Source organism: Protopterus annectens, chromosome 16.part0 (genome assembly GCF_019279795.1).
Source record: "Protopterus annectens isolate FY-2018-M chromosome 16.part0, PAN1.0, whole genome shotgun sequence".
Lineage (NCBI taxonomy): Eukaryota > Metazoa > Chordata > Ceratodontiformes > Protopteridae > Protopterus > Protopterus annectens.
This window is the reverse complement of record NC_056750.1, coordinates 849,259,565-849,283,991: the sequence shown is the minus strand read 5'-3', so window position 1 is coordinate 849,283,991 and position 24,427 is coordinate 849,259,565. Positions and strand designations below refer to the sequence as shown.

Genomic DNA, 24,427 nt, shown 5'->3' with positions numbered 1-24,427 from the left:
GGCAAAGCCTACCCTGGATTTGGAGAAGAAAGGCAGCTGGTAAGGATTGGTGAAGGTATGAACAGATGTCCATGTTGCAGCCTCCAGGATGTCCCTGGTGGGGACTCCTCTCAGGAAAGCTGTAGAGGTGGAGGTTGCTCTGGTAGAGTGGGTTCAGACCTCCTTAGGGGGAGGTTTCCCATGTTGCTTGTAGCAGAAATGGATGCAGTGTGCTATCCATTTGGAAATGGTTTGTTTGGATATGGCTTTGCCCTTTGCTCCTGCAGCAAAGCTGACTAACGACTGATCAGTCTTTCTGAATGATTTAGTCCTGTCTAGACAGAATCTGAGCCGTCTGTGCACATCTAGAGAGTGCAGTATTATTCCCCATTATGTTTTGTGGGTCAGGGAAAAAGGTGGGCAAATGAATGGATTGGTTGAGAGCCACACTGGACACCACTTTTGGCACGAAGGATGGGTTAAGTCCTGAGGGAGACCCTGTCAACATGGAAAATGATGAAGGGCTCTACAGCCATTAGTACTTGTAGCTCTGATACTCTTCTTGCTGAAGTGATGGCCAGAAGCAAGGCTGTCTTCCATGAGAGAAAATAACTCTGCTAAAGCTGCTGGTTCAAAGGGGGGCAGGATGAGCTCTTCTAAAACAAAGATTAGGTTCCAAGCTGCTGGGGTAGGTGCTCTTCTGGGTGGCCTTAAGTTGCTAGCCCCTCTGAGGAACTGTTTGATGAGAGGGTGTGAGAAAAGAGGTTGCTCAGTGCTGAAACAAGAGACAACAGCGGCATAAATTTTAATGGAGGAAAAGGATAGACCACTGTGTAGTAGGTCAGCTAGGTAATTCCAGGATGAGAAGTAGGGAGGGCTGTGTCGTATCGGCTCCCTTAGCCTAGATCCAGGTGCAGAATCTTTTCCATTTGTCAGCATAAGACTTTCTAGTGCTAGGGCATCTGGCCTTACGTATAACATCTAGAACTGGTCTACGGAGATTGGCAGCTTGTACAGTGGTCATGGAATAAGCCAGGCTGCCAAATTGAGGGTATGCAATTGGGGATGCATGAATTCTCCTTCCCTCTGGGTCAGGAGTGTTGGGAATCTGAGGGAGATGCCATGGTGGTAGAGGGGACAGGCTGCACAGCAGGGGGTACCAGTGCTGGAGTGGCCAGTCTGGGGCAATCAGGATTGCCCTTGGTTTTTCCTCTTATTTTGAGCAGGCCCTGCAGTGAGGCTCCCTGGTGCAGAACTTGCTGAGCTGATGGTTGCAGTGGTAAGCAAAGAGGTCTACACCTTTGTGGTGCCCCATTTCTGACTTATAAGGGTGAAAATTCTTTGGTTTAGCTGCCATTCGTGTGGGTCCAGAAGATTTCTGCTTAAGCGGTCTGCCAGAGAGTTTAGAGAGCCTGGCAAGAACTGTGCTAACAGGTGTAGTTGCATGGCTGAAGCTATGCCAAATGGTCATGGCGAGCCTGCATACAGGGTAGGAGTGAGTCCCTCCCTGGTTGTTGATATACCACATCACTGTGGTCTTGCCTGTATTGATCAGTAGAGCCCCTGGGGAGGGAAGGGGTCTGAAACCTGTCAATGTGTGCTGGACAGCGAACGTATCTTTTTGGCTGATGTGCAGATGTATTTGATGTGGGCTCCACTGCCCCTGTAAGCACCTGTTGTTCAGGTGTGCACCCCAGGCATAGTCCAATGAGTCTGTGGTGAGGATATGGGAGGTGTGGGGTGGTGAGAAGGGCGGTCCCTTGTTGTGGTAGCATGCTGCTGCCCACCACAGAAAATCTTTCCTTACGCAAGGTATCATTGGTATAAGAGTTTCCAGGTCTTTAGAGTGCTGACACCAAAGGCTTTTTAGGTACCACTGAAGTTTCCTCATATGCAGTCTGGCATATGGAATAAGTAGAATGCAAGATGCCACGAACCCAGAGCTTGCAGGATTTTCCTTGCAGATAACTGGGGTCTGGTGGCTAGTTGAGAGAAACAGGCTGTCAGTTAAGTTTGTTTTTCTTGTGTAAGGAACGCCATCTGGGATGCTGTGTCCAGGCTTGCTCCCAGGAATATAATTTTTTGGGTGGGTACTAGCTTGGATTTCTTTTCACTGAAAGTGTATCCTAGGGAGGTCAGTAGGTCCTTTACAAAGGCCAGGTGCTTGAGAAGCTTTTCCTGACAGTCTGCCTGAATTAGGCTTTCATCTAAGTATGGGTAAATCTGATTATTTCTTTACCTGCAAAAAGCAATTGCGGGAGCCAGGCATTTTGTGAAAACTCTGGGAGCAGCAGATAAGCAAAAAGGAAGCGGAGTGAACTGAAAGTGCAGAGATCCTGCCCTCAAATGTAGACATTTCCTGCATGATTCCCTGCCTGGGATGTGTAGGTAGGCCTCTTTTAGGTCTAGGGTGGCTAGCCAGGCATCCTTTGACAGCAGAGGTAGTAGTTGCTGAAGGGTGAGTATTTTGAATTTTGGTATCACCAGGAAGGCGTTTAAAATGGATAAATCGAGGATGGGGTGCCAGGTGCCCTCTTTTCTGGGTACCAAGAAGAGCCTGAAGTAGAAACCTTGGCCTATCTGTTCTGCAGGAACGTGCTCTACTGTCCTCATGGAGAGCAGGGAAAGGACTTGCTTTTTGGCCTCTGCCCACTGGTTTGAAGGTAGATCTGGGAAACCTTTTGGGGTTGGTAGAGTGTGTAAAGAAAATGTGTATCCCTGGAACACAATGTTGAGGACTCAGCGGTCGTTGGTAATGGTGGCCCAGGTGCTTGCGTGGAAAGAGAGCTTTCCTCTCAGGGGCAAGTGCAGGTGGACAAAGGGAGGGGGTGGAAGTGGAGCGCAATTGTGACTTCTTACTATAAGGAGGTGGCTTTGCACTCGCTGATTTAGAAGAGGAGGTACTCCATTGATCTGATCTCTGCATTGCCTGTGGCTGTTGTCAAGAGGGTCTGCCTCCCCGGGGGTCTCGGCTGAAATGACCTGGAGGGGGCAGGAAAGGACCAGTGTTTGGAGGGGCAATGCCTACTGAACCTGGGTGACTGGACCTGCAGGAAATCCTTAACTGTCTGCATAGATTTAGCTTCTTCTTCCATCTTTTTTAAGACCTCCTCTGCCTTGGTGCCAAATAAGTTGTCTTTGTGCAAGGGTGCATCCAATAGTTTAGATTTGACATGGTCTGGCAAGGGCTGTTCCTTAAGCCAAGCATGCCTTCTAAGGACAGAACCAGTGACTGCTGCCCTGCAAGATGCTTCTAGGGCATCAAAACCAGTGTAAGATGTGCTTAAGTTACTTGACTTACAGAATGCATTAAGTCTTGCAACTCTATTTTCTGCACACGCAGGAAAAGTTGATATTTTTTTGTTTGAGGAGTTCCATGGTATGCTGCTGGAATTTTATTATAGGGAGCTGACAATTTAGTGCTTTAATAGCAAGAGTAACAGAGGTGTCTACTTTTTTACCCCATCTGTCTAATGCTTGGGAATCCCTACCTGAGGGGGTGGGATTCTTAGCAGAAGTTGCTTTAATTCCTTTAGGCCCTTGGGAGATAACCTCAGGGTCAGTAGTAGGATTTTTGAAAAGAAATTTGTGAGAGTCAGTGACTCTGTAATACCTATCAGGTGTCCCGGGAGAGGGAACAAGGGTGTCAGGAGGCAAATCAGATTTCATGAAATCATCATCCGCAACATCGGGACAGGAGAAATGGCCAGGCATCTGTGCTGTGGTAGATCTAAAAATTCCCAAAGTCTCTTTTTCGACTGAGGGTAGTCCTGACATTCTTATTGGAAATGCTCCCTTAAAGTATGAAGGATTTCCCCAAAGGAAAAATCTTTGGGGGGAGAGGCTGTAGGAATGGATTCCTCTGCATCAGAATCCTCATAAGAGAAGAGGGGTTGCATGTCTTCATATTCAGAGGCATTGGAGTCATCGGACTCCTGTTCAGGAAAGACTACTGTGGACAAATTTCTCATTTGGAAAGGGCAGCTTGGCTTCCCCTGATCAACATTATACGGTCTTCCGCCATTTTAAGCATTTGAGACTGAGGCAAGGAAGCAGGTACCCGAGATGGGGTCATCTGTTTCTTGGGTGTGGTTCGTACCCCCGAGCCTTGAAGACGTGAAAGAAGTCGTTGGTTTGAGTTGAGAATTGGTAGTGCGAAGTACTTCCTCAGAAGCCGGTGCCTGTTCAGCGACTCCAGACCCATCCAGGGAAGAGACAACCGCAAGATCCTTAGTCGATGAAGAGTTCTGCGGCATACCGGACTCTGAAAGAGTCTCGGTAGCAGCCTGCAAATCCACATACGGCATCAGGGGCTGCGAAAGCATCAGACTGAAGACCGGAGAACTGACGACTAGCTTAACGGAAGTGTTGTTGGAAGGTTTGGACCTGTGTGGTCTGTGTCTATCTTTACGTTTTTTTGGAAGATCTGATGTCAGATGGCTTACTGAAGCCATATAGGAAATAGAGGACTGAGAGTGAAAATATCTAGCTACATTAAGAGTCCAACGATGTATAGTTTTGGAGTTGAACAAAGCACAAAAGCGACAGCGGGGGATGTCGTGGTCTGGGCCTAAGCAAGTGACACAGTAAGAATAAAGGTCTTGGTGTAGTATTTGCTTTCGAAAGGAGAGACAATTGTTACCTTTTTCTGACATCAGTTAGAGCAAGAAAAAAGGATCCCCAATGGGGTACTTGTCTTTAGAAGACTTCAACTTCAATTTGGAAAATGAAACTCCGGTAGCGGCCGACCGGCAGTCGTGCGAACTGCTTCTGCTTCGGGCTCCTTGACAAGAAAGCCTGATGCAATGGCATCAGCTGCCTTACTTCATACTACTGACGACCTGACGCCAGTCATGAAGAAGCAGCAACCAAAGCAGAAATACTAAGCCTCTAGTATTCGGGCTGACTGAGGGCTACCCTGGCAGGGATAACCCAAATGTGATGACTGCAACAGTGAAACACGAAGATCATCATGATATGAGGAGTGCCCGAGTCCACAGGACTAAAGGAGAGGCCATTCCAGACCTCCGTCTAGCAGATGGTTTGATGCTGACCAACACAATTCAGCAAGAGAAACAGTCACAAGACCACATACAAGAGTGGCCAACATGTAAATCGGGTAGGTTTCTTCCTCGGGAAGACGCACTAGGGTAGAATCAGTGATTGCAAAGTCATCCCCAGTGAAACATTCAGCCCACAGAATAAACCACTGTCTGCAACAATCAGCAGTAAGCAATAGTCAGAGAAGGCTCTACGGTTAACAGACTATGCCAAATACCTGAAAATTGACTGGACAGAAAGCACAAAAGTTCAAGAAAATACACAGGGCTCCAGCACCTTAAAAGGAAGAGGAAATGAGTGTAACTGAAGAATGGCAGCACCTCAAAACAGCATATGTGAGGACTACAGAACAGATATGCATCCAAGCCTGGTATGGAAATAAGGTACACAATGAAAGATTGGTGTGGACTGCAAAAGTTCTAGAAGTCATCAAAAGAAGAGTGCGCAAGACAAGGTGGGAGAAAATACAGGCCAGACCAAGAAGGAATACTGGCTGGCTAACAAAGATGCAGAAGGAGAGTTGCAGTAGCAAACAATGCATCAGAATCACTCCAACACCTTTTGAAAAGTAACTTTGTAGACAGCACAAAGAAGCTATCAAGTTGCAAAGCAAAGTCAAAGAGAAAGAAATAGATGTCATACACCCCTCAATAAGGTTCACCAGAACAACCTGCTTACCAGTCCACACAGGACACAGGTGCACAGGAGTACTTCCGGCAGCTTGTGAATGAAGATAACCCCACAGAAGCTGTACTGACCTAAACACAGCCTATGATAGAGGAGCCCACCCTAAAATTACGAACAGCACTAAAGAAAATGAAGCCTGAGAAAGCAGACGGGACACAGCAGATATGATTGAGATGTTAGGTGAGTTAGAGGAGAAATGTTTCCTGAGGGTAATCATAGCAGTATGGAAAAAAATGCATATCCCAGGGGACTGGAAATAAGCATACTAGTGCTACTGTACAGGACCAAAGGGGACATTCACAACTGTGGGCAGTACAGAGATATCAAACTCCAGTCACATTGCATGGAAGACAAAGGGGACATTCACAACTGTGGAATGTACATAAATATCAAACTCCAGGCACACTGCATGGAAGTTCAGGACAGCACAATGGGTAAACGAATACACAGAAGCAGAAAGACTGGATATGAGCAGTTTAGATTGAGATAAAGATGACACACAAAGGATCCAATGTTCACAGTACGACAAACAGTTGTGAAGATGCTAGAGATGAGGAAAGTGTGCAACTGAGCGTTCCTACACTTAATGAAAGCTTAAGCATATGACAAGACTCTCATGAAAGCTGACTTGGACAGTCATGCAATGGTAAAAAATCCCAGAAACAGGGGTATAAGTAGGTTCAGGCTATGCACAAGGACTTAACACATGCACAGTGTATGGATTCACACAGGGGTTCCCATTGAGAGTGGGTATGCATCAGGGTTCAGCTATTAGCCCACTGTTGTTCATACTAATGGACTACAGCATACAAGGTCAGAGGAGACTGAGCAAACAGAATACAACTGAAATGGCAGCAAATGGGGAACATCAGATGAAGCTGAGAACTGAGATAGGTGGGAAAACAGCGGAACACGTTAACAGCTTCAAGCATCTGGGAAAGGTGTCTGAGGAGAAGTGAAGTCTGAATGAGGAGGTGATAGTTAAAATCAGAGGGGCTGCAGCCATCTGGCACAGAGTATCAGGAGTATAAAAGAATTGCAAAGAAAGCACAGTTGTGTACACTTACCATAAATGTAGATGTTCGAGTGCATTCACTGTTGCAGTCATCACATTTGGGTAATCCCTGCCAGGGTAGCCCTCAGTCGGTCTGAATACCAGAGGTTTAGTACTTCTGCGATGGTTACTGTCGCTTCAGGACTAACGACCGAAGCCATATCAGAATTCGAGGACTGTGAGCGAAAATATCTAGCTACAATAAGGGCCCGACGATATATAGTTCTGACGTTGAACAAAGCACAAAAGCGACAGTGAGGGACGTCGTGGTCTGGGCCTAAGCAAGTGACGCAGTAAGAATGAAAGTTTCGGTGTCGTATTTGCTTTCCACAGGCAAGACAAATGTTAACTTTTTCTGACATCGGTTAGAGCAAGAAAAAAGGATCCCCAACGGGATACTTAGCTTTAGAAGACTTCAACTTCAATTTGGAAAACTGACTCGGGTAGCGGCCGACCGGCACTTGTGCAAACTGTTTCTGCTTCGGGCTCCTCGGCAAGAAAGATTGATGTAATGGCGTCTGCTGCCTTACTTTATACTACTGACGACCTGACGTCAGTCTTGAAGCAACAGCAACTGACGCAGAAATACTAAGCCTCTGGTATTCGGGCTGACTGAGGGCTACCCTGGCAGGGATAACCCAAATGTGATGACTGCAACAGTGAAACACGAACAACAAGTAAGGTGTATAAAACAGGGTACGACCAGAGAACTACTGTATGGTACAGAAACCAGGACAGTTGAGAAAGGTAGAGGTGATAGACACGAAGTGCCCAAGATGGGTGGTAGGGTGTACATTGTTGGAGAAACGAAAAAAGTGAGGACATCAGGACAGAAGCCCAAGTAGCTCCAATTGCAGAGAAGGTCAGAGAACAGATTACGGTGGTTTGGGCATATCTGCAGGAAAGCAAAAGACAATCTTGTGAAGAACTGTAACAGGAAGAAAACGAGAGAAAAAGAGGGCATCCATCTAAGAGAAGGATGGAGTGTGTGCGGAAGACCTGGAACAGTCATATAGGACTGTCAAAGGAAGTAGAAGAGTGGCAATGAATAGATAAGGAATGGCAGCAGTTCAAGTGTCACCCTGATACCACGTAGAAAATGGGAAAAAGGAAGTTGATGATGAGAAAGACTGAGGCAGTCATCCAAGCAAGGGTAGATATGGAGGCCTTTGATTCCGCAGTCAACTGGTAGACACCTAGCTTCTCAAAGTGCAATCCCCCCTACCATAAACCAAAGACATTCCCAGCTCCTTTGAATATTAAAATATGAAAGCAGGCATCTTTGGGGTGCAGTATGTTGACAAATCTTTGATGGCTGGACATGGAAGGGAACACTTCTATTGTTACAAGTTTTGAATTTAGGGACTTTCAAAAATCTGTGTAGTTTTGACATGTCTCCAAATATGGTAGACTGGTTTAACGAAGTCAGAGGACTCTTTTTGGTCTTGTCTTCTCTTCCATGGCTTGGGACAAAAGACCTGACAAACACTGCAGTCAACATTTTTCATGGACCCTAAGCAATAAACGTACTTAACGTGGAAGTCTATGTTGTACCGGACATCTGCAGACACACCTGACTGCTTTTTATGGGAAGGACATACACCACACACCTCAATATGTATGGCATTCACTGCCCAAATGTGCACTTTTACATTTTCACAAAATTACACTACAAAACAGCAAGTTAGAATTAGCAAAAAATGCTAAGTTGGAGTACCTACCTTTGTGATGCTCTGTAGTGCAGGCTGGACAGTAGACTGCAATGCACTCTCACAATGTGAATATAAGACTTTACAAGAATTAAAAATGGTTAAGGCAGATAGGCATTACATATATACCAGATATGTGAGCCCCCCCCCCCCCCGGAATGTGACCTCATCAGCCTGCCATGACAGTAGTGTGTTCAGGTCAGGCTGGACATCAGACTGCCAGTTGCCAAAATCCCTACTTTTAATGATTGCAACAGAGATCAATGTGAACAACACTGTTGGTTACTTCTTTACCAGAGGTATCAGAGCATACGAAAAGACATTTTAAATAAGGCTCATGCATATTTGTTCTATTTTCTGCCCATAAGGACAAATTATAAGCAATTGTTCTAAGTATTACTAAGTCTGTAACAAAGGTAGTGAAGCTTTACCTGCTGGTAGCCCTGCTGCTGAGGCACAGAAGAAGTAACAATACGATTTGGATTTGGATACACAGCAGGATCCAGGTACACCGGTGAAGGTGGAATGTGGCTACCTATCAAAAGAAAAATGTCTTGTTAAATAACTAAGTTCCTATTAGTCAATTATGATCATACTTTTATATCTAATATGTTTTGTGATCCAGTGGTATTAAGCTCAAGCTTTAATGCACCCTTAAAACTTGTCGCATTACAACACCGTTATTAAATCATTCAAGTTGAACACGCATACGTTAACAGAAAAAAACACATTAAAATTTTTATTGTTATGAACTATGCATTACGTATATTTTTAATGCATATAATTCACTCCAACCTTACATTAATTGCTCAGTAAGGTCTTACTATGCCTATTCAAGTCTGATCCAAATTTCCCAGCTGAAATGAATCATTTGCTTAGTTACAGCCATTTGCTTCTCCAACATTTGACAGAGTACTCTGTACAGAATTTTTTAAATCTGCCAACTCATTACAGAACCCCCCCCCCCCAAAAAAAAAAAAACATTCCCACTAATTATCTTTTAAGCAGAAGCCTTCTGTTCTTGGCATGACTAAAAACCTCTACACCAGAGCAGGACTTTCACTTACCACTTCCCTTTGCCTATACTCTAATATCAATCACTGGTAGGGAAGGCAGTCTCTAAATTACAGTCCAAAACTTGTGCTTGGCCTCAACCTACTCTAGCTTTTCCATGTCTAGTCATTTGCTCCTCCTAAACCCTTGGCTCCTTTGTCAATTTTCTCCCATAATTTCTAACCTCATCTTGCCTGTTTTCTATACACTTACTTTCAAAATCTGTCTCAATTTTTATGCAGGCTTAGTTTATAGAATATGTTACGCTACATGAGTATAATATAACACAAGGTTATTCTCCCTTAGCATCTACATCCAAAGATCCGACTCAGTTATGTAGACAAGCCTTAACTGGGTAGTTTTAAAGTTTCACTGGATGAAGTAATCCTAAACCACATTATCCTATGTGTTGACAAGCCTCAACTGCGTAGCTTTAAAGTATCCACTAGATGAAGTAATAATCACGTTATCCTATGGGGGAGGAGATTAACTTCCTTGTCCTCTTCCCCTCCCAAGTAAATTCATTCAGCTCAACTATCGTCCACAACTTGTCTTCTGGTTGATGAAAATATGTCTGACCTGTATTAAACTAAAGGGACTAAAACATTTTCACTACTTTTTATTGTATTATCCATAATCATGAGCTTCCAAGCTTTTAAGTTTTTGCATTAACTTTAGTCTCTTACCATAGCTGCCACAACCCTTTTAATCCCATACACCTAAATATGTCATGTTATCATTTCTCCACAAATATGGGTATTGCTGAACCAATTCATGTGTGGGTACATCATTGTCCATTATACCCTTTGTTTTATCTTCATTAATTTTAAATCTGGAAGATACTCTCTCTGTGAACCACAGTAACAGCTTTGCAAAACAATTTGTCGGGTTTTCTCTAATTCCACACAGCCTTCTTTCTGGCATGGTAGTACCGCCACCACCCTGGATGCAGCCAACATCCAACTTCCATTTACAACAGACATCTGAGAGTGGCGCAGGATGTCACGAGCACCCTAGCGGTAGCATTTAACTTTTGTATAACGCCCAGATGTGCGAGAGTTCACCAAAGGCAAATTCCCTGATGTTATGAATACAGCAGCATATGAATAGAAAGACATCTTTGAGTTTCGAGCCTTAAGAGGCAAGTTTGTGTTTCTTAAAATCAGTGCCAATGGAGAGGTCAGGATCGAATGGGATGATTTTGATCCAGAGGTCGTTGGAGACTGGTCGGCCTTGGACTAGGATTCCTCAAATGGGGCTTTAAGGAGCCCTTTGAGAATGAGTTTATTTTCTCCTCTGCCAGAGTTCTATTACTGAAACCCTGACAGATGGAACAGTCCACACTCAAATGGAGCACATCCAAACAGTAAATATATTTCTCATGATTATCAGAGTTCAGCATTTTTCTGCCATATTCTGTACATTTAAAGCCTGTAGTAGCAGCTTTAGGTTTTTCTCCCACAGTCCTTAGAAAAGGGGACCGAAAGGCAGAGAAGAAGCAAAAGGAAAGATTAAGGAAAGAAAAACTAAGTCACACTTTAAAAGAGAAAATCTATCCACAATGGTAGACAAGGACTACCAACAGTAGAAGAGAAAATGAGATTGGGGGGGGAGAAAAAGTACAGTTTTGTACCTACCATAAATGTAGATGTCCGATAGATATGCAACTGCAGTCATAACATATGGGTTGTCCTGCCTCAGGCAGCCCTCGGTCGGCCGAATTCCAAAGTCTGGGTCCGGCGTCGGCTGGTGTCGCCTCCTCTCCGATGTCAGAACGGCTGGAGTATAAAGGCATCGGCCGACGCCATCTTCTTCAGTGTTTCTTGCCTCAGATGCCAGGTGCCCTCCTAGGAAGGCTAAATTTGGTGAATGGATAAACAATTCCAGACATGCACAATAGTAATAAACAGATACACCATAGGAGGTACCCCCAGCTAATAGGAATAAGGGTAGTGGACCCAAAAAGAAGGTTGTAGAGGGGTAGGAGGGTGGGAAAATCCGACTGCAGTTGCATATCTATCGGACATCTACATTTATGGTAGGTACAAAACAGTACTATGTCCTTCAAGAATGCAACTGCAGTCGTAACATATGGGTTGAATACCATAGCCAAACTGGGGGTGGTTGGAACTAAGGAAGTGATGGTGTAGCTAAAATGCCCTGCAGGACTGCCGAAGCAAAGCCTGCTCGGGATATGGAGTATAAAGGCAGGTTGTAGTGCTTGGTAAATGTATGCACGGAGCTCCATGTAGCAGCCTCTAGAATGTCCTTTGTAGCCACTCCTCTTAGGAAAGCTGTGGATGTGGCTATAGCTCTGGTGGAGTGTGGCCTAATATTGGCTGGCACACCTTTTCCATGAAAAGAATAGCAAAATCTGATGCAGTGTCCAATCCATTTGGAAATTGTTTGTTTGGAGATTGCTTTTCCTTGTACTCCAGCAGCATAGGCTACAAACAGTTGGTCAGACTTTCTGGTGGCCTTAGTTCTGCCCAAGTAGTAGCGTAGTTGTCTATGTATGTCCAAAGTATGCAGCAGTGCTTCCCCCCTGTTTTGAGGATTGGGGAAGAAGGTAGGCAGGGGAATGGCTTGATTTAGAGACACCCTGGAAATTACTTTTGGCATGAATGAAGGATTGGTTCTTAGAGAGACTCTGTCCTGATGAAAAATGAGAAAAGGAGGTTCTGCCATGAGTGCCTGTATCTCCGAGACTCTTCTTGCTGATGTGATAGCCAATAGAAAAAAACGTTTTCCATGAGAGAAATTGCATCTCAGAAGTTGCTGCTGGTTCAAAGGGAGGAAGAGTTAATTTTTCCAAGACGAAATTGAGGTCCCATGCAGGTACTGGCGGTTTCCTGGGGGGTTTGATATTCTTTATCCCTCTTAGGAACTGTCTTAGCAAAGGATGTGAAAACACAGGTGGATCACAATTGTATTTTGCTGAAATTGTTGATGCATGAATCTTTATGGAAGAATATGACAGACCAGTATGAAACATTTCTGCCAAGTATTCCAGTATCTGAGGTATACTCAAGACTGTTGTATCCCGACCCCTGTTAGCATTCCAGATGATGAACCTCTTCCACTTGGCTGAATAGGTTTTTCTGGTGGAAGGTCTGCGTGCTTCCAGTAAGATCTCTTGAACTTTTTTGGAAAGAGAGATATCGGAAGGAGTTATGGTAACCTCCAGGCTGTCAGATGCAATGTTTTCAGGTTTTGATGAACAGTCCTGTAATTGTGCTGTTAGAAGCAGAGGCCACAGGGGCAGAGGCCACGGCTTGGACCGAGTTATGCTCAACAGCAATAAGTACCAGTGCTGCCTTGGCCAGTCTGGAGCTATCAAAATGCCTGTTGGTTGTTCTGCTTTGATCTTCAGTATCACCTTGGTCAGCAGTGGTAGAGGAGGGAATGCATAAATTGTTAGGGAATTCCAGCTGAAGGAGAGAGCATCCGTTTTTCAGGCTAGAGGATGGTGGGTCCTCGTACAGAACTTTTCCAGGTGATGATTCCTTGTTATTTGTGAGAAAATGTGAGGATGCAGCATCCATTCGTGTGGATCCAAGAAATTCCTGCTCAGCTTGTCCGCCAGAACATTGTCCTTGCCTGGCACAAACTGGGATTGCAAATGTATCTTCAGACTTAGGGATTTTTCCCAGAGAATCATTGTTAGTCTGCAGAGGGGATAAGAGTGAGTGCCTCCCTGCTTGTTTATATACCACATCACAGTGGTGTTGTCTGTCCTTATTAACAAATGCCCTTGTTGAGGTGATTTTTCGAAATTCTCGATTGCATATATCACTGCCAATATCTCTTTTTGGTTTATGTGCAGATGCCTTTCCTTTGGTGTCCATTGACCTTGAAAGCATCTGCCTTCCATGTGCGCCCCCCATCCAAGGTCTGAGGCATCTGTTGTAATCATTTGACCTGCTTGAGATTTGTTGAAAGACATGCCTTTGTTTAACTGACTTGCTTGAGCCCACCACAAAAATACTTTTTGCAGACATGGAATAAGTGGGATAACGTCCTCTAGGCTTTGGCTGTGTTGGGACCATAAGTTTTTTAAGTACCACTGCAGCTTTCTCATATGAAGTCTTGCCAAGGGTATCAGTAGAATGCAAGATGCCATGAACCCCAGTGGCTGCAGGATTTTCCTTGCAGTCAGCTGGGAGAACTTTGCTAGGCCTTTGAAGTATTCTGGTAACTGCTGTTGTTTTTCCTCTGTGAGATAAGCCATTTGTGTGTTGGTGTCCAGCTTGGCTCCTAGGAAAATAATTTGTTGGGATGGCAGGTGTCTTGATTTCTGAATGTTGACCGTGTATACCAAGGCCTGTAGTAATTGAATGACATAGTCCAAATTTGCAATCAAGGCTTGTTTGTTGTCTGCTTGTATGAGGCAGTTGTCCAGGTAAGGGTATATTTGAATCCTCTGGAGTCTGCAGTGTGCCACTACTGATGCCAGGCATTTCGTGAACACTCTGGGCACAGTAGATAAGCCAAACGGCAATGCTGAGAATTGATAATGCTCTGTCCCTGCAAGAAATCTGAGGTGTCTTCTGCAGCTTTGTCTGATTGGGACATGCAGGTATGCCTCCTTGAGGTCCAGAGTGACCAGCCAAGACCCCTTGCCCAGCATGGGAAGGAGATGCTGCAATGTCAGCATTTTGAATTTTGGCACAATGAGAAGTATTTAGAGTAGACAAGTCCAGTATAGGCCTCCATTTGTTTTCCTTTCTTGGAACAAGGAACAGTCTTGAATAAAATCCCTGGCCTTGTTCCTGTGGAGGAACCTTTTCTATTGCGTTTATGCTTAACAGCTTTGAAACTTGAATGAGTGCCTCTGCCCTTTGATGATGTGGCAGGTTTGGCATGCCTTGTCTTATTGGTAAAGTATGGAAGTGGAATCTGTAACCTTTGTCTATTAAATCCAGAATCCAGTTGTCCTTGGTTAAGATTTTCCAGTTTTTTGAGAATAAGGATAATTTTCCGCCCAAGGGTGCTTCTCTTTGAGCCTTTGTAGGCGGTATGAAAGTCAAGTCATTGTGGTTGTACTTGTGGTGCAGCTGGGCTGCCTGTGCCACTTCTTTGATTTGGTGGTTGCCACTGGCGGCCCCTGTAGGAGCCTCGGTACTGCCCTCTACCTCGGCCACGCCTGTTTTTTCCCCTTTGAAACTTGTCAGTGTCTGGAAAGGACCAATTCTTTGAGGGCCAATTCCTGCTGAACCTGGAGGAAATCTTTGACTGTCTGTACTGATTTAGCTTTTTCCTCAATGGACTTCAACACATCTTGTGCATTAGCACCAAAAAGCTTCTGTTTTTCTAAAGGTGCATCAAGTAACTTCACTTTAACATGGTCTGGCAGTGGCTGTTCTTTTAACCAAGCATGTCTACGTACCACAGCCCCCGTCATAGCTGCCCTACATGAAGCCTCCAATACATCATAACCACACTGAAGAAAATGATTGTTAACCTGCTGAGTGTTATGTGCTAGATCCTGCAATGCCTTAAAATCAGTAGACTCGGGGGAGGCTAGTTTTTTCTGTAAGTCATCCAGTAAAAAATCCTGGTACTGAAACATATGAAAAAGGCAGTTAAGTGACCTCATAGCCAGGGTGGTGGAGGTATAAACCTTTTTACCCCATCTCTCCAGGAATCTAGCTTCCTTATCCGCTGGCAGTGGATTCTTGGCAGAGGAGGTAGCCACTCCCTTGGGGCCCTGTGAAATTGTTTCTAGATCCACAGAATGGGCCTTAAAGAGTTGTTTGTGTGTGTCAGGGACCCTATAGTATCTGTCCGGCTTGACAGGAGCAGGAGGGAGAGAATCAGGGTTAGCACTGGAGTCGGAGAAAACATCATCCAGGACATCCATAACTGGAGGGATAGCTAAAGGCCTGTGCTGGGGAAGCTTGAGGAAGGTACATAGCCTTTTCCTGGAGTCAGAAAATTCCTGGCCCTGCCATTTAAAATGCTCCCTCATGGAGTGAAGGACTTCACCGAACGAAAAATCCTCTGGAGGAGAGGCAGAGGGAATTGATTCCTCAGCATCAGAGTCCTCATAGGCCTGGAAGGATTCTTCTTGGGTATCAGAATGCTCAGAATCCCCAGAGGCCTCATCTGAAGAGAGGTTGTCAGTCTGCTCAGTTCTGGGCCTTTTCTCTGCAGGCGGCTGAGAACCTCTGTCTGGATGGGGCCGAGACCCCCTAATAAGGGAAATTAGATCTGCAGCAAGATACATTATCTGTTTATCAGAAGGGGCCTGAGCAGCAGGCTTAGGATGAGCCTTGGCCTGGCTGGTGGCCTTAGCACGTGCAAAGGCCTTGATGGACATGGATACAGGAGGCCTAGCTGCCCCACGTGCTGGGGTAACCTTGTCCACAGGAATGGTGTCGGGTAGATCCAGAACCTCGGCTTCTGGAGGGAAGTCAACAACCGGCACCGGAGAGGGCTCTGAGACCGAAGGACGAGTTATCGCTGTGTTGTCGGCCTGGAGCGGTTGGATTACCCTTTCCGAAGGGGCCGAAGCACTCGCGGAGGGTTTTGGAGGAGTATCGGTGGAAGACGCGGGCCGAGGATGTCGGTCCCGGTCCTTACGTTTTTTTGGAAGATTGAGTTGTCGGTTGATCCGACGGCATGATATAAGCAAAAGAATCACCGAAAAAGTCTTCGGCAAATTCTGCCCGGCGCCTGAGAGTGCGCTTATTAAAGCAAGCACAGGCCGAGACGTCGTGGTCTGGGCCCAGGCAAAGAGAATGGAAGTCCTTATGAGGTATTTGTTTACCACAAGACAAACAATTATTAACTTTCTCAATTTGTTCTGACATCGGCTGAGGCAAGAAAAAATATTCCCCAACGGGGTACTTAGCTTTTAGATGACTTCGGTACTGAAAACACAGGAGCTGACCGACCGGCACTTGCGAAATGCTTCTGCTTCGGGCACCGCCGCAAGAAAGACTGAAGATGGCATCGGCCGATGCCTTTATACTCCAGCCGTTCTGACGTCGGAGAGGAGGCGACACCAGCCGACGCTGGACCCAGACTTTGGAATTCGGCCGACCGAGGGCTGCCTGAGGCAGGACAACCCATATGTTATGATTGCAGTTGCATTCTTGAAGGACATCTACATACGATGGTAGAAGGGAAAAATTACCAACAGTAAGGGAAAAGTACAGTTGTGTACCTACCAAAAATGTAGATGTTCGAGTGTATTCACTGTTGCAGCCATTACAACTGGGTTATCCTGCTGGCAAGCTACCCACGGTCAGCCTGAATTCCAAAGTCTAGGTCCGGCGTCCATTGCAGTCACCTCTTCTCTGACGTTAGTGTGCCAGGGGGTATAAAAGATGCAGCCGACACCATTTTCTTCAGTTTTTCTTGCCCCATATGTCAGGTGCCCCCACAAGGGTAGGCTAAAAATATGACAAGAAAGCATGCAAGCACCAACGTAAATTATTCCTTCAGCTACAAGCAAATACACCACCAAGGTTGTATAGAATAGAGAAGTACAGATAAGTTCCAGGAAAGATAAGGGGGGTGCTGGGTGGGTAACCTGGACTGCAACAGTGAATACACTCGAACATCTACATTTATGGTAGGTACACAACTGTACTATGTTCATCGTGTTTCACTGTTGCAGTCATTACAATTGGGTTGAATCCCAAAGCTAAGGTTGGGAGGCTGGAGCTAAATAGGATTAGGAGCGGCTACGAGGCCCTGCAGAACTGCAGTGGCAAAGCCTGCCCTGGATTTAGAGTAGAGTGGCAAGTGATAGTGCTTTGTAAAAGTGTGCACTGAACTCTAAAATGTCTCTGGTTGGTACTCCTCTGAGGAAGGCTGCTGAAGTGGCTGCTGCTCTGGTTGAATGTGGCCTAATGCCCTTAAGCACTGATTTGCCATGTTGTGAATAACAGAAACGAATGCAGTGCCCTATCCACTTTGAAATAGAATGCTTTGAGATAGCCTTTCCTTGTGATCCTGCAGCATATGCCACTAGTAACTGCTCAGTCATTCTGAAAGCTTTGGTTCTGTCCAAGTAGAAGCGCAGCTGTTTCTGTATGTCCAAAGAATGCAGAAGTCTCTCACCCTTATTCTGTGGGTTTGGATAAAAGGTAGGCAAGTGAATAGTTTGGTTAAGGGCCACACTAGACACTACTTTAGGCATAAATGTTGGGTTTGTCCTCCGAGAAACCCTATCTGGATGGAAAATGATAAAAGGTTCCACAGCCATGAGTGCCTGTAGCTCTGAGATTCGTCTTGCAGAGGTTATTGCTAGGAGCAGAGCTGTTGTGCAAGATTAAAATTTAATGTCAGCTGTAGCGGCTGGCTCAAAAGGAGGCAGGGTGAGTTTTTCCAAGACATAATTGAGGTCCCATGCAGGTATTGGTGATCTCCTTGGAGGCCTTAAATTTTTGGCTCCTCTGAGGTACTGCCTTAGTAAAGGATGAGAAAAAATAGGTGGCTCTGTATTGTAATGAGCTGAAATGGCAGAGGCATGAATCTTAACAGATAAAAAGGATAGGCCTTTGTCCAACATCTCAGTTAAGTATTGCAAAATCTGAGGGATATTTAGTACAATCGTGTCAATTCCTTGTGCCTGGTTCCAAGCACAGAATATCTTCCATTTTTCAGCATAAGATTTTCTGGTACTAGGCCTCCTGACCTCCAAAATAACATCCATCACCACTTTAGAAAGAGGGGTGTTTCGAATGACTACATTATCCGCCATGCTGCCAGATTTAAAGTCTCGAGTTGGCTGTGCAGGATCTGATTGTTTTGTTGGGACAGTAAGTGAGGGAATTTGAGGTGCTGTCCAGGCAGGTATTTAGACAGGTTCCTTAGGATTGGGTACCAGTGCTGGCGGGGCCAGTCTGGGGCAATCAGTAGCATTTTTGGCTTCTCTTGTCTGACCTTTAAGAGTACCTTAGGAAGGAGAGGCAGTGGGGGAAAGGCATATACTGTTAAGTTTTTCCAGCTGAAAGATAGAGCATCCACTTTCCATGCTTGCTTGTGATAAGTCCTTGTTCAGAATGTCTGTAGTTTGCAGTTGTGAGGGGAGGCAAATAGATCTATGTCCAGGCATCCCCATTTCCTTGTTATCATGCTGAAGACTTGCGGATCCAATTTCCACTCGTGGGGATCCATGAGGTTTCCGCTTAGTTCGTCTGCCAGCATTTACCTTTCCTGGCAGGAATTGTGCCTGCAGATGTACTTGGCACGTCAATGCTGTATCCCACAAAGTCATGGCTAGTCTGCAAAGGGGATAAGAATGAGTTCCTCCCTGCTTGTTTATGTACCACATGACTGTAGTATTGTCTGTCTTTATCAGTTGTTGTCCCGGATGAAGTTAATCCTTGAAGGCTGTCAGGGCATTCTGAACAGCTAGCATCTTTTAATTGATATGTAGATGCATTTGCGGACCATGTGCCTTGAATACATCTTCCTGCCATGTGGGTCCCCCAGGCATAATCTGATGCATCTGTTGTTAATGTCTGCCTGGTTGAGGGTAAAGTGAATGGCTGCCCCTTGTTGTGGAGACAGGCCTTTGCCCACCATCGAAACTCCTGTTGCAGGCAGGCAATAAGGGTAATTGTTGTTTCCAGGCTGTGGCAATGTTGAGTCCAAACACTTTTTAGATACCATTGAAGTTTCCTCATATGCAGTCTTGCATATGGAATTAGCAGAGTGCAGGATGCCATGAAGCCCAAAGCCTGCAGAATTCTTCTTGCATATAAAGTACAGTTTTGTACCTACCATAAATGTAGATGTTCGAGTGTTCACACTGCTGCAGTCATTACACTTGGGTTATCCTGCCGTCAGGCAGTCCCGCAGTCGGCCAGAGTTCCAAAGTCTTGATCCGGCGTCGGTTGCTGTCGCTTCTTCCCTGACGTCAGTGCGCCAGGGGTATATAAGATGAATCAGATGCCATTTTCTTCAGTTTTTCTTGCCCCAGATGTCAGGTGCCCCCAAATAGGTAGGCAATACATGTTGCTGATTAAAAATATAAATATAAAATAAAAACAATACTTTCAGATGCAAGCAAATACACCACAAATGTTGTATAGGATAGAAAGGTATAGATAAGTCCAGCTAGTTCAGAGGGGATGGAGGGAGGGTAACCTGGACTGCAACAGTGTGAACACTCGAACATCTACATTTATGGTAGGTACAAAACTGTACTATGTTCATCGTGTTACACTGCTGCAGTCATTACACTTGGGCAGAATCCCAAAGCTAAGGTTGGGTGGCTGGTCTATAAAGAGTTAGGATTGGCTACGAGGCCCTGCAGAACTGCAGTGGCAAATCCTGCTCTGGATTTAGAGTAGAGAGGAAAGTGGTAATGCTTGGTAAAGGTGTGCACTGAAATCCAAGTTGAAGCCTCCAAAATTTCCTTGGTAGGTACTCCTCTGAGAAAGGTTGTTGAAGTGGCTGTTGCCCTGGTGGAAAGTGACCTAATATTATTCGGGACTGATTTTCCATGCTGTGTGTAGTAGTAACAAATACAGTGTCCTATCCATTTGGATACAGTCTGGTTTGAGATGGCCTTGCCCTGTGATCCTGCAGCATATGCTACAAACAGTTGCTCAGTTTTCCTGAAAGCTTTTGTTTTGTCCAAGTAGAAGCGTAGCTGCTGTCTATGTCCAAAGAGTGCAGAAGTTTCTCCCCTTTATTTTGGGGGTTTGGATAAAAAGTTGGCAAATGGATAGTTTGGTTAAGAGCCACACTAGATACCACCGTTGGCATAAAGGTAGGGTTTGTCCTTAAAGAAACCCTGTCCTGATGAAAAATGATATAAGGTTCCACTGCCATTAATGCCTGTAGCTCTGAGACTCTTCGGGCTGAAGTTACTACCAGGAGCAGAGCTGTTTTCCATGATAAAAAATTCAGATCGTTTGTATTGGTTGGCTCAAAAAGTGGCAGGGTCAGTTTTTCCAAATGAAATTGAGGTCCCAAGTTGGTGCTGGTGCTCTCCGGGGCGGCCTTATGTTTTTAGCCCCTCTGATGTACTGCTTTAGCAAGGGATGAGAGAATAAAGGAGGATCCATGTTGTAATGTGCTAAAATGGCAGAGGCGTGGATCTTAATTGATGAGAAAGATAGTCCTTTGTCCAGCATCTCAGTTGTATTGTAAAATCTGAGGAATGTTTGGGACAAGAGGGTCAAGGCTTCGAGCCTGGTTCCAGGCGCAGAATTCTCTTCCATTTTTCTGAGTAAGCTTTCCTGGTGCTAGGCCTCCTGGCCTCCAAAATGACATCCATAACAGCTTTAGAGAGAGGTGTTGCCTGTTTGACTAATGAATCTGCCATGCAGCCAGGTTTAGGGTTTTTAGCTGACCATGCAGGAACTGATTGTTTTGTTGAGTCAGAAGGTGTGGAATTTGAGGCAAAATCCATGGTGGGCCTTGAGCTAAGTTCTTTAAGATTGGGTACCAGTGCTGGCATGGCCAGTCTGGAGCAATCAGGATCATCTGTGTTTTTTCTTGTCCGGCTTTTAGGAGTACCTTTGAAAGGAGAGGCAGTGGTGGGAAGGCATAAACTTTTAGGCTTTTCCAGCTGAACGAGAGAGCATCCACTTTCCATGCTTGCGTGTGTGAAGTCCTTGTGCAGAATTTTTGTAGTTGGCAATTCAGTGGGGAGGCAAAAAGATCTATGTCTGGGCATCCCCATTTTTGCGTTTCCATGCTGAAGATTTGTGTATTCAATTTCCATTCGTGAGGGTCCATGATATTTCTGCTTATATCGTCTGCCAGAGTATTTTTTTTTCCTGGCAGGAGTTGTGCTTGCAGATGAACTTGATACGTTAGAGCTGCGTTCCACAAGATCATGGCTTATCTGCATAGGGGATAAGAATGAGTGCCCCCTTGCTTGGTTATGTACCACATTACTGTGGTGTTGTCTGTCTTTAATAATAATTGTCCTGGATGCAGAAAGTCCTTGAAAGCTGTCAGGGCATTTTGAACAGCAAACATCTCTTTTTGATTGATGTGAAGATACATCTGGTCTGTGGTTCACTTGCCCTGAATGCATTTTCCTGCCATGTGTGCTTCCCAGGCGTAATCCGAAGCATCTGTTAGAGTCTGCCTGGCTGTGGGTAGGGTAAAAGACTGACCCTTGTTTAGGTGACATGCCTGTGCCCACCATCAAAACTCCTGTTGTAGGCAGGGAATCATTGGTATTACTACTTCTAAACTGTGAGAGTGTCAAGTCCAGACACTTTTTAGGTGCCATTGTAATTTCCTCATATGCAGTCTGACATATGGTATTAGTAGTATGCAGGATGCCATGAATCCCAGGGCCTGCAGAAATTTTCTTGCAGGGAGATGGGACTTTTTTTTGCCAGTAACTGAAAATATTGAGTTAATTGAATTTGTTTGTCTGGCGTGAGATAAGCCATCTGGGCTGTTGTATTTAAGCTGGCACCCAGGAATATAATCTGTTGTAAGGGCACTAGTTTTGACTTCTTTTCGTTTACTGTGTACTCTAGAGAAATTAGCAACCTTTTGACAAACGCCAGATGCCGTAGAAGAATGTCCTTTGTCTCTGCTTGAATGAGGCAGTCATCCAGGTATGGATATATTTGAATTCTTTTTTGTCTGCAAAATGCAATTACTGGTGCCAGGTACTTTGTCAAGACCCTGGGCGCAGTAGATAAGCCAAAGGGCAGTGCAGAGAATTGGTAGTGCATTGTACCAGCTTTGAATCTGAGGTATCTTCTGTAATTTTTGTCTAATAGGGACATGCAGGTATGCCTCTGAGGTCCAGAGTAACAAGCCAAGCCTTCTTGCCCAGCATGGGTAGAAGCTGCTGTAATGTCAACATTCTGAATTTCGGACTATTGAAGCAAGCATTTAAAATTGAAAGGTCTAGTATGGGCCTCCAGGCCTTGTCCTTTCTGGGGACCAGGAAGAGTCTTGAGTAAAATCCTTGTCCCTGTTGTGGTACTTTTTGAATAGCTCTCATGTCCATGAGGGCTGAAATTTGTTTTTGTGCCTCTGCCCATTGATTGTGGCAGGTCTGGCATTCCTTTTAGCCTTGGTAAAGTATGACAGTGGAACCTGTAACCTTGAGACACAGTGTTCAGAACCCATTTGTCTTGGGTGATCTGTTTGCCAGTTTTGAGAAAAAAGTGCTAGGTTTTCCCCCTAAGGGGGCTGCCAAAAGGGAAGTGCTTGGCGTACGAAGGGGGAAGTCATTGGGACTGTTTCCTGTAAGGTTGAGACTTGTCCTCACCTCCTTTTGGGGTTGAGGTGCCCCACTGTCATTGTCTGTTAGAGCCTTGGGGTTGGGATCTGCCTCTAGGGCGTCTGTATCTGCCTCTCTGTGGCCTGTCTGACACTGGAAAGGACCAATTCTTTGTTGGCCAATTTCTGCTAAATCGAGGTGGCTGTACCTGTAATAAAATCCTTGACTGTTTGCATAGATTTAGCTTTATCTCTATTTTCTTTAACACCTCTTCTGCCTTAACACCAAACAAGGTATCATGCTGTAAAGGAGCATCCAATAATTTTGCCTTAACATGATCAGGTAAACTCTGTTCTTTTAACCAAGCATGTCTTCGAATCACAGAACCTGTAACTGCGGCTCTAACAAGAGGCCTCTAAAGAATCAAAACCACATTGCAGAGTATGTTTTCCCACCTGTTCAACTGCATGCAATAAATCCAGCATTTCTTTACAGTCAGGAGCTTCTGAGCTTGCAAGCATTTTCTGTTTTAACTGAGCCATTAAATATTGTTGGTACTTAAGCATGTGAAAATGGGAATTTAAAGCCCTTACTGCTAAAGTTGCAGAAGTGTAAACTTTCTTCCCCCATCTATCCAAAGCTCTGGAATCTCTGTCAGAGGGTACTGGATTATTTTTGCAATGGAAGCCTTAACCCCTTTTGGACCCTGGGAAACAGTTTCTGGATCAGCAGAAGGGTTTTTATAAAGAAACTTGTGAGAGTCAGGGACACTATAATACCTATCTGGCCTGGCTGGTGCAGGGGGCAAAAAAATCAGATCATCAGCTGGATTCAGAGAACACATCATCCACAATATCAAGCACAGGCGGAATAGCCAAGGGCCTGTGCTGAGGCAATAAAAGGAAATCCCTGAGCTTTTTCTTGGATTCTGAATAATCCTGACTTTCCCAATGGAAATGCTCCCTCATGGTATGTAAAGTTTCCCCAAAAGAATAATCCTCAGGAGGAGAGGCTGAAGGGATAGATTCTTCAGCATCAGAGTCCTCATAAGGGGGTAGAGAGTATCCCTGGTTGGAAGAGGAATCAGAGGGAATGAAAACCTGATCAGAGGAATCATAGTCTATCTGCCTAGGCCTTTTCTCAGGAGGGGGATGGGAACCCCTGATTAGAGTAATGACGTCTTCAGCCATTTTAAGCATCTGTTTCTTAGGCATGGAGGACTGTCCAGGAGAATGCTGTACTTGCTTCTTTGTCTTTAATGGTACTTTTGTCTTGGCTGTTGCTTTAATGGTAAGTTGTGAAGGTCTGAAAACACTCCCAGAAGCAGATGCCTGCTCAGCGGCTCCAGACCCATCTGAGGGAATAGTTTCCGTAGGCCCAATACCTTGAGTTTCCAGAGGCCTAGTTGTCTCCACATAGGAGTCGGAGGCGGCCTGTGGCTCTGAGGTAGCGGACGTCAGGGGCTGTGAAAGCGCCTCACTGAGAACCCGCGAACTGGCGACTGGCCTAAAAGAGGTTTTGTCGGTTTTGGACCTCGGATGCCTGTCTTTATCCCTGTCTTTGCGTTTTTTCGGAATTGTGGTCGTCAGTTGATCCGACGGCATAGTATAATTGAACCTTCGGCCAAAGTAGTGCAAAGCAAAATCCAAACGTCTTTTTATAGTGCGTTTGTTAAATCTAGCACAAAACCGACAACTAGTGACATTGTGATCAGGG

General features: G+C 45.1%; 1 protein-coding gene across 1 annotated transcript in view; it reads right to left on the bottom strand.

Moving 5' to 3' along the window:
* PRRC2B (proline rich coiled-coil 2B) overlaps positions 1-24,427 on the bottom strand; it is a 3,584,159-nt gene that overhangs the window by 848,170 nt on the left and 2,711,562 nt on the right. The window contains exon 26 of the mRNA XM_044058194.1: positions 8,922-9,025. Within this exon, the coding sequence (XP_043914129.1) occupies positions 8,922-9,025 (104 nt within the window). The remainder of the gene's footprint in view (positions 1-8,921; positions 9,026-24,427) is intronic.